The sequence below is a fragment of the Chelonoidis abingdonii genome, chromosome 8 (genome assembly GCF_003597395.2).
Source record: "Chelonoidis abingdonii isolate Lonesome George chromosome 8, CheloAbing_2.0, whole genome shotgun sequence".
NCBI classification, from domain to species: Eukaryota; Metazoa; Chordata; order Testudines; family Testudinidae; genus Chelonoidis; species Chelonoidis abingdonii.
Genome location: NC_133776.1, coordinates 55,375,350 through 55,387,956, shown reverse-complemented (window position 1 = coordinate 55,387,956; position 12,607 = coordinate 55,375,350). Strand labels below are relative to the sequence as shown.

The 12,607-nt window shown below is 43.8% G+C and overlaps 1 protein-coding gene across 2 annotated transcripts in view; it reads right to left on the bottom strand.

Annotated features, from left to right (window-relative positions):
- Positions 1–12,607, bottom strand: part of RYK (receptor like tyrosine kinase) — a 147,039-nt gene that overhangs the window by 69,756 nt on the left and 64,676 nt on the right. For both annotated transcript variants that reach the window (XM_075068621.1, XM_032769798.2), the window contains exon 9: positions 7,807–7,893. In XM_075068621.1, coding sequence (XP_074924722.1) covers positions 7,807–7,893 — 87 coding nt within the window. The remainder of the gene's footprint in view (positions 1–7,806; positions 7,894–12,607) is intronic.

The window sequence follows — 12,607 nt, the reverse complement described above, 5'->3', positions numbered from 1 at the left end:
GAGAGCTCAGTGGTTTGCGTATTGGCCTGTTAAACCCAGGATTGTGAGTTCAATCCTTGAGGGAGCCATTTAGAGATCTGAGGCTTTTAAAAATCTGTCTGGGGATTGGTCCTGCTTTGAGCAGGGGGTTGGACTAGATGACCTCCTGAGGTCCCTTCCAACCCTGATATTCTATGATTCTGGATCATCTCTATTTTAACAGGCTCTCTGTTCAAGAGCACAGCAGCACAGACCATCTGGAATATAATGCATAACTGGCCCTTATCAGATCCCTTCTAGAGGAAAAGCACATGAAAGATCTGTGTGTCATGTCAAGGCCAGAGAAGCAAGAAATCCTTAGCCAGAACAGTGTTATCAGAAATACCAGGCAAGAAGGAGCACATATCTTCAGTAGTATTCTGTTGAGAAGAGGAAGACTTACATGTCTCTTTGGCCACCTTTGCAACAGGGCATCTTTTGCCTTGATTTTATGATCCTATCGGTGAGAGAACTCCACTGAAACCTTGTAATTCACACTGTAGGCAAACAGATGCATCACTAGAAGACCAAGTTCCTTTACCAGGAGATGACATGTCTCTGGGTCCATTTTCCATTCTGAATGACCTCACTTTTTGCAGCTGAGCCAGTCAGTCATATTCATAGACTGACCACAGATTCACCTCTGCCAAAGTCATCAGGAGATGAGCTCTTTAGAGTACTGCAGCCCTTGCCTGTTGAGGTATGACTTGGTTTAGGTATTATCTGTTATGATCAGCTTAAGGGGAGTCCAGATAAGGGAGCAGAACCTTGAAACCATATCACTGAGTGCCCTGAGCTCTCTCCAGTTTATATCTGGACCAGATGTATTGGACAATCCTTGATTCCGTGAGAGTGCCACATCTCTCCGTCCTGACATATATGGTGATAACTTTCCAGATAGATTTGCCTGTTGGGAACCCAGATTTGAATCTGCTTGGGCTCATCCATCATCTCAATGCCTCAGAAACCTCCTGAGGAGAAAGACTTACATTGAGGAGTGGATCAGAAATAGTGGAGGGAAGGATAAGAAGCAGCTTTGTATCAACCTCATATGAGCACAGGCCCACCCAGAATATCTACATGGGAGAAAACTGATCCCAGAAGAGACTGAAGCATATAAATGGGGTAATTTCCCTTGAGAGGTTGACTGTTTTGATGCTATTCCTCAGCTTTTCTTTTCTTCTCTGTAATAAGAAAACTGTCTGCAGAACTGTGTTTATCTCCACTCTGAGATGGGGAATCTGATGAAGTGGTGGTAACTGATTTCTCAATTTATCATAAAACTATGGCTCTGCAGTATCCTTGTCATCTGGGTGTCATCATCTATGATGCTGACTTTGGATGAGGTTGTCACCCAGGAAAGGAAAGATACAGACCCTGTCCTGTCAGAGGTACTATTTACACAAAAGCATTTTTGTAAACACTAGTGGTACTGTTGCTAAATCGAAGTGCAAGGACCTGTTCTCGTCTTGTACTCCAAAAGCAAAGTGAAGGAAGCATCTGAGAGACTACTGAATGGGGAAAGATATCCTTCAAGTCTCCTGATGTCATGAAGTCTCCTTTGTTGACACTTCTGGGTCACTGCAACAATGAGCAGAGGGGCATGCTACACAATGAAGGAAGGGCTCCATACTAGGATCTCCTTGCTCTGTCTGCTCTGGATCTCTGTCAGTGCTTCTCTGCTACTGCAGTAGCTATGGTCAGTCAGGGTTGCACGAGCAGACAGTTTTCCTGGGCCTCTGAAGGTTTCCTTCATTCTTGGCCAACATCCATGGCATGGTGAGGAAGCAACTGGCTGGGCCTGAAGGATTTTACTGCTTAAGTGCTGCTGCTGCCACTTCCTCCCAATAGCTCTCCTGCTTGAGGGAAGGAAGCTGCAGGAAACCCTGCTGCAGCCTGAGCAGTTGCGAGGGTCCTGGGTCACCACAGAACAGGCACAGATCTCCACCCAGGCACTAAGTTAGCAGGGAGGTGGATGAGCCAGCTTCTTGCTTTCCCTCTCTTACAGTTCTCTACCATGGTGCACTTCATTATGCGTGAGCAGGGGAGCAGAGTCATAGTAGCCAGAGGGAGGAGAGGAATCCCCCATGCCAATAATGGCAGACCAAAGAGCCTGGAGATATTAAGCCAATTGTAGTTTATTTTATTTGGTTTTCAGCAGGGAAGAGCTGGTCTGCCTGTCTGACGCTGAAAAGGCACATGAAAAATTACTAAGTTTCTCAGAGGGGCAAGATGCATTGAGAAGAGATGAACTTCTGGACCCTCTTATGAATAAGAATATCCCTTTTCTGCGGCAGGTGGAATTTTAAGATTCCAGGACTGTGGCAATGTTAGTGTCAAACACATGCAGTATGGTCTATCTTTGGGACAATGGTAAAACCACCTCACAGGCCTAACTACAGAGATTTCAACCAACTGTATGAGCTACATAGGATACAGATCTACCACTCACTTCAGAAACTAGGCTTCTTTTCCCAGCAATTCCACCAGCCTCCTATTATATGTAAAAAACCCCACAAAGTCCTCTTTGATTTTTCTCTACTTCAAACACAACAGTCTTCTTCCCTAAAGATTTTAAAGGACCACTGGAGCAGGCACATGTCTACCTCTGTTTATATGGCATCTAGCACAAAAGGGCCTTGATCTTAACTGAAACCTCCGGGCACTTTCATTATTGATATCATGGCAGACTAGAACTGTTTTATGTGCCCTCTTCTTTACAAACAAGTACATTTTTAGGGGACTCTAGAATCTGGACACAAAAATTTCCAACTATTGCAGAGAAAATCCTTTAGATTCTTGTCAATACTCTATCATTGTTATTAAAGAGGTGAGGGAAACTGTGATAACTGATATAAGAAATAGCTTCAGTAGTGAAGCCTAGAACAAATGAGGGGGGAAAAAATCCAAGAAAAGCTTCCATTAAGATGAAATTTTAAGTACCCAGAACCCAAGCCCCGGCCTATTGTAATGGATACACTAGGTGTTGTTTCTGTGCTGTTAAACAATCTATGTGCATCCCCAGGACTGATTTCAAGCTGGCAGATACTCCAAGTGACATTTCTGCATCTAAGCTGCAAACTCCTAAAACCACTAAAGCAACTGAAGAAACCTGAGTCACATTACAAAAAGCAGAAAGCAAAGGGGCAGTTAACGAAGAAGACCTCCCCTTACTGGTGATCTGACTTGCCAGTCTTTTCTTCCTTCTGAAGATATACTTACATGATGCTAATCCAACTCCATTCAACAAAAAGAAGGAGGTGACAAAGTGCCAATCACTTCCTATAGAAGACTACGCTCCTTTCCCACCTCAGTCAGCAAAACTTCCCAAGGAACCACGTTGCAAGTGGGAAAGACAACAGGGGCTAAGATGCCTAAGAGAAGAAAACTGACATACTGAAAATACAAACTGTCAATAGAGAAGGTGGGTTTAAATTAAGAAGGATAGAACACTTCACTTAGCCTCATAAGTAAGCAGTGGTTTTGCAGATGTAATCTTAAGAAAACAGCCTTTCCGACCAAAGCAGCCTGTGCTACTCTGATTGAATATCTTTGAATATTGCTGAATAGATGTTGACCTGCCCTGAAGTAATCATGTATAACAATCTTGAAAATGCATATAAATTATAACATCTGCAGCCTTTTTGCTTGCTTGACAATACTGAGTGAACCTGAAAAAGGGCAGTCAGGCCAAGATAAAACTATGGGTGAATGATCATCCCTTGAACTAATTCTATGAACTGGGACATCCACAGATCTGGACTTAGCCTTCATGAAGTGGGATAAATCTTCTTCTAACTGGTATCAGAGAAGCAAAGTGAGGGCTGGAACTCTTTCAGAAGGGCTGCCTGTGAGGAGGAACTGGGTGTGAAAGGGTGAAGCAGAAAGGAGCAGGATCTGGGATAAGGAGAACTGGATTCAGAAAATTCTTTTGTTTGTTGTGGAGACCCACCCCAAACAATTCCTCCCCACTCCCACCCCTTTTAAAAAAAAAAAAAAAAAAAAAAAAAAAAACCCAGGAGATCCTATAACTAGCTTAAATTCTATAGCTGGCCTCTGTTATTCCAAGAATAAAACTAGGGAAATTAGAAGTAGTCATAGCATTGGTTACTCATGTCACACTAAAAGCTGCAACCTCCGAGATCATCTCGAATTGCTGAAGAGCCACATCATCTTTGCATACTGAACAATATTCCTCAAAATTAACTGAAAAGAGAAATGGATGGTGATAAAGGAGGACAGAGCTATGATTTTACAGTCTTTGTAGAAGGAACAATTAACTTGTCACATTCGTGACTCAACAGGTCATTGGTTCTATGGGGACGGATCCAAACCTACCTTTGCGACAGGAAAGCCCTAGTCAACCTCTGAAAAGGTATTACGTTTAGCACTGATCCATTCAGTTCCTCTCCTGGCTCACCACCTCTAGGCCTACTTAATGAAGGGGCAAAGTGGCTAGGAATTGGAACAGCATCTCTCTCAACCAGATGTGCCTTGGGTTTCTCAAAATAAGTTTCATGGGTTCCCCCTCCCCCCCTTTGGTGATAGGGCAAGTGAGATTTCTTATCTAATGGGTGTGTTTTTTTTAAATAAATCACTTTTATCCATGCATGTCCTTTTTAAAAAGTTCGATTGTCAGTTTCTACTTCTGCATCAGATTGTATGTTCATTCTGAAATCTGTTTCTCTACCAAGTTATTTCCTCCACTACCACATGCACACACTAGATTGTTATTATTGGAATACTCATGCCTGAACACAACATAAGCACGTAAGAACGGCCATACTGGGTCAGACCATTGGTCTATCTAGCTCAGTATCTTGTCTTCTAACAAGGGCCTGTGACAGATACTTCCTGGGGAATTAACAGAACAGGGCAGCAATCAACTGATCCATCCCGTCATCTAGTCCCAGTATCTGGCAGTGAAGCATGGGGACTCCCACAGCACAGGGTTGCATCCCTAAACAGCCACTGACTGATCTAACCTCCATGAATTTATCTAGTTCTTTTTTTAAACCCAGTTACATTTTTGGCCTTCACAGCATCCCCTGACAATGAGTTCCACAGCTTTACCATGCCTTGTGTGAAGCACTTCCTTTTACTTTAAACTTGCCGCTTATTAATTTCACTGGGTGACCTGGGGTTCTAGTGTTATTTGAAGGGGTAAATATCACTTCCTTATTCGCTTTCTTCACACCATTCATGATTTTATAGGCCTCTATCATATCCCCCCCCAGTCATCACATTTCCTAGCTAAATGGTCCCTGTCCTTTTAATCTCTTCTCATATGGAAGCTGTTCCATACCTTTTTGCTGCCCTTCTCTGTTCCTTTCCATTTCTAATCTATCTTTTTTAAGATGCATCGACCAGAATTGCAGGCAGTATTCAAGGTGTGGGCATACCATCGATTTATATAGTGGCATTATATTTACTGTTTTATTAGCTATCCTTTTCCTAATGGTTCCTAACATTGTTAGTTTTGACTCTAGCTGCACATTGATGACTGGTGATGATTTCTTTTTTCAAACAAGTCCTGAAGCGTTTGTTTGAAAAAAAACAAAACAAAGATTATTGTCTGACCTAATGAAAATCCATTTCTGTTCTGCACCTACCAACCTTGTTAATTCCTATTTTATATTCAAAGGGAAGAAATGCACAGACTGGAAGGTTTGGCTAGAGAAGTTTTAATTTTTTTATTTTTTTAAAAAAGAATCTTCCTCTATAAATAGTAATATGAAAAATACAGTAACAGGCTACAAGAAAACTAGTTGCTTAAATTTTAAAACCTCGCTGGCCATCAGTCAAAAATTAATCCAGGAAAGATTTTATTTGCTATCTAAGCCAAGATGGAAAAGGAAACCTATTCACTGAAGCTCAAATCTGCAAAATGGAAAATGACAAACTATAAAAACACCAGTTAACTCAATCAAAATGATGTAAGAATGTCATAATTAAAGTAACAATGGCACAAAAGGTCAAACACACAAACCTTTACAACGTAATACTTAATTCATCTCATTGTGCTGAGTATTGTACCAAAAAGAGCAATGATAACTAAGAGCTGTGAAGGGAAGGTCTGGATGAGGTTTTTTTCGTTTACGATACTGACATCCTAGAGTACAGTTAGGTTACGTCTACATGGTGAGCAATGGCCACTGCCAGTGTGTGATTTCTAAAGTGCACTAATTGATTTGCTGCTCGTGAACATTAAGAATTCCTGTAGAGAAGCAAAGACTCACCGGTGCAGCAACTCCTGCTGGTCGTCTTGGGAATTAGCTCTTGTGCAGCCCGGAGCACCCTCTGCAGACTGGTGTCTCGCCTGCCTTAGGGCCCTCGTGTCCCTCCTGGACCCCAGTGCCTCTTTTCCTTGGGGTTCTGCACCCAGCAGTACCCCCTTAACTCTGGGTCTCTCCTCCCAGGAGAACCCCCAGCCCTCTAAACCCACCTTGCCTCAGTGGCTACTGCCAGTCATCTAGCCCCCACTCACTGGGACAGACTGCAGTCTGTAATGACCACTCATCATTGGCAAGGGGTTAAGACCTGCTGCCTTTGCCTATTCCCAGGCTGTATCTCTGAAGCCCGAGTACCTCTGTAGGCTTTCAACAAGGCCTGCAGACTGGGGTTTTACCAGGTTGGAGCTCCCCAGTTCCCTTGCCCTAGTCCCCAGCACTGCTCCAGTTCAGGTACCTTCCTCTCAGGCAGCTATCTCTTCTTCCTCCATGGTCGGAGAGAAACTCCTCTGTCTCCTAGCCCCACAGCCCTCTTATCAGGGCCAGCTGGCCCTGATTGGCATAGCCCTAGCTATGGCTGTTTCCCCAATCCGCCTAGCTTGGCTACTTTTAACCCGTTCTCCAGGAGTGGGGCAGGCACCCCACTACAGTTCCCTAATGCAATTTAATGTCTTATATTAATGTGTTTGAAAGTTACTGTCTTAAAATGCACTAAGGAACTCAGTCTATACCAGCAGGGTCTACATAGACCAACTGGTGCGCGATTCATTGTGTGCTTTAGAAATCATACCTCCATAGTGCAGGTCCATTGCTGCACTGTGGAAACATGGCCTTCATATAACTTTAGTATGCACTTAGATCTTCCTCCGCTTTCATGGTGTGCCCATCCATCAGCATCTAAAGTCTCCTTAAAATACGCTTCTACAAAAACTTATTAACCTTACAACAAAAGGGAAAATGGGTTAAACGAGTTTGCATGGTTTTAAAATGAGACCATCTAATGTTTTGTATATCTGAACCACTATCTAATTCAGAATGGATGCATCTTGGCCAGCAGCCATCTCTTCTTCCTCTATGTTTAGTACAGACACTTGTATTCTCATGTTGCTTAATAAATAAAAAAAATTGAGGATTACGGCATGTGTAATTACCCATTCTTTCTAAAACGGAGTTCATAGAGGGGGCCCAGAACAGGTTAAAGAGTTTATATTTCAATTATTTTTCTGTAGTATTAACACCCGAAGAACAAAAACTTTAACTGACATTTCTAACTAGCATAAGACTAAAGCCTTGGAGAACAAGGAGATTAAGGGTGCAGTAACTGGCACCTCTGGTGGAGGGTACATTCAATCTTTCTTGCACAGTAGATTTCTATTCCTGACCTTTTCTGATGGCAGCATTACCAAGCTTATGCTTTTATGGAGAAGGCAGCCACTGGGAAGAGAGTGTACATATACCTGTGTACTTTACTTACCATTTTAAAAAGCAAATTTGATGCAGTGACCATGCCATAGTCTACTTGAATAACATGAGGGAGAAACACTACAATAAAACTTACCTTTGACTGTTTTGACAAAAACTTGTTTCTCTTTACTGGGGTCTTTTTCCTCTATTAAAATTCCGTGGAAAATGCGTCCAAAGGTGCCTATGGAAAGACCACGCAAAATTATTCTACTGTATAGTTAATATATTACGATATTAGAAAAACCTTTTAATATAAACACACTTTGATGGGTTATTATAAATTATGTTCTTGTAGGATGCAGCAGAAAGTTTGGATGCTTTTGCAGTGAGATTTGGAAGGCAAAAATATATTTAAGACAGACTCTGAATACCTCATCAGAACAAAACTGTCAATCCATGTCCACAAACTACCAGACTCAGAAGACACCCCTACGTCCCCTATGAGGGGCACTAGGGCTTTTGTGTTATGATTCCCCCTCCCTCCCCAAAAAAGTCATGAGACCTTTGGGACAAAGTGTAGGGATCAACCAAGACAGAGTGAAACAGTACAGTAGCTGCAGATAGCATTTAAAGCAAGGACCAACATACTCACAGCAGACTGCTTTCTGAAGTTTGCATTGTGAACATTTTCTCCTGTGCTGTTTGCTCCAATACCCCTCAACACTCATCCCCTTTTCCTTTGTCTTTTATCTAGCTAATCTCCAATTCCACTTAACATAACCCCACTGAAAGGATTTAAACAAAATTCACAGAACAGGACTTGTCACCATTGCATTGTTCACTCTACTGTGGTATCCCCTTCTCTACCCTTTGTCTGTCTCATCTATTTAGGCCGGTCTACACTACAAAGTTAGGTCAACACAAAACGCGTTAGGTTGATTTAATAATGTATGTGTTTACACTACCAAGTCCCTTCCACCGACCTAAGTGGCCTGTAAAGTACCCTTCTGTACTCCACCTCCGCAAGAGGCATAGCATTTGATTCGTCATCCACAGATCAACATGGGGATAGTGCAGACATTGAGTTGTATAATTCAAATGAATTGACTTTCGGGTGGTGTCCCACAGTGCTCCACTGTGACCGCTCTGGAGAGCACTTTCAGCGCCACTGCATGACAGCGAGGTACACGGGAAACAGCCACTCCCCTGTTAAAGCCCCAGGAACTTTTGAATTTTCATTTCCTGTTTGATCAGTTTGGAGAGCTCACCAGCACAGCTGACCATGGAGACTCAAGGCTGCAAATGTGCTCCAGCATGGAGTACACAAGAGGTTCTGGATCTTACTGCTGTGTGGTGAGAAGAGTCTGTGCAGGCAGAGCTCCGATCCAGCAGAAGAAATGCTGACATCAGTACCAAAATCGCATGGCGCATGAGGGAGAAAGGCTAAACCAGGGACACGGAGCAGTGCCACATGAAAATAAAAGAGCTTTGGCAAGCATACCAGAAGACAAGCGAGGTGAACAGTCATTCTAGTTCTGCACCACAAACATGCCACTTCTATGAGAAGCTGCATGCAATTCTCGGTGGTGACACCACCATTACCCCCAAAATGCTCCATGGATACCTCCTAGGAGCCCTGGTGACCTCGAGCAACAACAAGGAGAACACTGTTGACAAGGAAGGGAAGGAGGAGGAGAATGTGAGGCAGGTGAGGGGAGGATCCACTCCCTGAGAGCCAGGAACTGTTTTTAACCCTGGAGCCCATCCCCTCACAGGACCAACTGTAGGTGGAGGGTGATGCCAGGGAACGCACCTTTCCAATCACACTGTAGGGGTTACATGCTATTGTTTTTAATGTTTAATCTGAACAAAAAAGTAAGTGTAGTGGTTACTGGTGGCCACTGCAGCTATGCAGAAGGTGCTCTCAGAAAAAGACTGTATGTGCATGGGGATGGCCCTGGAATCGTCCATGGGAGATCTCTAGGAAGCTTTCATTGAGGTACTCTGCAAACCTTTGCATTCCCTGCAGCTGAAACCTTGTTCGTCAGTGCATCTCTCACACCAGGACAGAGACTTTCCCAGATCAGAAGGTGGAAAAAGACATCTAGGAAGAACATGTTCAACGAGTTAATGCATGCCTCTAAAAGTGAGAAGACGGAGCTCAGAGCATGGAGGATTACACTGTCCGACAATCTGCACAAGGATAGGGAGGACCGGAGAGTATGCAGGGAAAAAGAGCATGCCACACAGGATGAGATGCTGCGGATTATGAAGGAGCAAACATGTTGAGGTGTCTGGTTGAGGTTTAAGAAAGGCAGCTGGATGCTAGAGTCCCTCTGCAGCCTATGCTTAACCTGCTGCCATCATTGCCAAGTTCCACATCCTCCTCTCCCAAATGTCAAAGGGGAGGGTAACAAGGACCAGAAGGCGCCCATACCCACATCTTTGATTGTTACTGCAGTGCAATTGTAAGCAAGCTTTCCTTGTGTCCCCGCACCCCAGTGTGATGAGCCCTTTTGCCCCAGGTTAACTTACTTTTCTTTGCTGTCTCTGTTGTTCGTGAGCATAATAAAACTTAATGGACTGAAGAGAAAGGACTCTATTCATTCAGCACACTCTGGTTAGTGGGGGTGGAGTTTACAGGGGAGAAAATGCAAGGAAGGGGACAGGTTGGTAAGGAACAACACTGAAGTGTCACATTACTGAGAGTCATTGAAAACCAGTTTTAGCAAAGCCTCACAGAGACGCAGAGCCCCTTGATGTGCTCTTATTGCCCTGGTGTCTGGCTGCTCGAAAGTGGCTGCCAGGCAGGCAATCTACCTCAACCCCCACACTGCCAGGAACTTTTCTCCCTTTGTTTCACAGATATTATGGAGCACGCAGAAGGAAAAACAACAATGGGGATATTGCTTTCACTGAGGTCTAGCTTAGTAAGCAAACAATGCCAGTGACCTTTTAAACGCTCAAAGGCACATTCCACCACCATTCTGCACTTGCTCAGCCTATGGCTGAAGCGGTCCTTACTGCTGTCCAGGCTGCCTGTGTATGGCTTCATGAGCCATGGGTAGGCTGGGTCTCACAGGATCACAACTGGCATTTCAACATCACTAATGGTTATTTTGCAGTCTGGAAAGACCTGAGTTTCTAAAGATGCATGTGTCATGCACCTTTCCCGACCATCACACGTTGATGTCAGTGAAACAGCCCCTGTGATCCACAAGTACTTGCAACATCATTGAGAAGTATCCTGTCTGGTTTATGTACTCTTTGGCAAGGTTGTTTGGTGCCAAGATAGGGATATGAATTCCATCTACAGCCCTACCACAGTTAGGGAACCCCATCGTGGCAAAAACATCCAGTTTGTCCTGCACATTGCCCAGAGTCACTACCCTTCTTAGCAGAAATCTATTGATTGCCCTGCAAACTTGAATCACAACAGATCCCATGGTAGATTTACCCTCTCCGAATTGATTCTGCACTGACTGGTAGTCTGGCATTGCAAGGTCGCACAGAGCTATCGCCACTCACTTCTCAACTGTCGGAGCAGCTCTAATTTTAGTACTGCACTTCAGGGCTGGGAAAAGCTCTTCACACAGTTCCATGAAAGTGGCCCTACACATTCGAAAGTTCTGCAGCCACGGCTCATCACAGAACAATGTGGTTCCACCACTCAGTGATTGTTTCCTGGGCCCAGAAGTAGCACTCCATCATGTCGCGACTGTCACCAGCAACTGCAAATTGCTCCTCTCTGTGCCTTCCAGCAGGACTGCTTGTGTGGTATCACACTGTTTTGTGTGGCAGCACCTGCTTTGGATGAGTAAATACTGCAGGACAAGGTATGAGGTGTTTGTAATGCTCACAAAAGTGTACAGCTGAGCGGGATCCATGCTTACTATGCTATGGCATCTGTGCAAGTATCAAGGTTTACAAACCAAGGTGCAAAAAAGGCTTGGTTTCTTTGCTGCTGATTTCAGGGAGGGAGGTAAGCGCATCATGGGAGGCAAATACCACATTCCCATAACCACCCGCGCAAATGTTTTGGTCCCATAGGGGATTGCATGTCCAAACCAAAATTCCACTCGGCTACATGCACTGTGGGATAGCTACCCACAGTGCAGCGCTCCGTGTATTGATACAAGCCCTGCTAGTGAGGATACACTCCAACAACACAATGAGAATAGTTGGGACACGCAAGATTGACTTGCTTAAATTGGAGGCTCGATGTTAACTTACATAAAAATTGACTTAATTTTGTAGTGTAAACACGCCCTTAGATTGTCCACTCTTCAGAATAGGAACTGTGATTGTACAGTGGCTAGCACAATGTGCTACTGTAGTAAGATGCAACTTTCTATATCCTAACTACAAGAAAAACAGATTACCTGAACAGACACGTCCTTGTAGTCCATGTAAAAAGCAGTTAGCTCTAAAGAGAGCTAACATGCTGTGATAAATGAAGGGGGGGGTGGGAGCAGCTCCCTTTTAAGGACCCCCGGCCAGCCAGTTTGCTATAAAATCCCTGTTAGTAGCTGTTCTCTACTTGCTTTACCTGTAAAAGATTAAAAAAGCCCACAGGATAAAGTAAGGGAGTGGGCACCTGACCAAAAGACCCAATGGGAGGGACAGAACTTTTTAAAATTGGGAAAAAACTTTCCCTTTGTCTGTCTGTTCTCTCCAGAGAGGAGAGACAGAGCAGCTATGCTATACCTGTGGGCGAGGTATGAAAGTTACCAGGTCATATCTAGAAACTACTTATTTGAAACTCCAGATATGCAAGTAGATCAGGAAATGTCTAGGAAGATGCAATTAGGTTTATCTCTTATTTCTTAATGGCTTGTGGACCCCTGTGTGCTAATCACAGGTGCTTTGTTTTGCTTGTAACCTTTAAGCTGAACCTCAAGAGAGCTACCTTAATGTTTAATTTTTGTAATGTTTTTAATCTAGCAAAAAGCCTA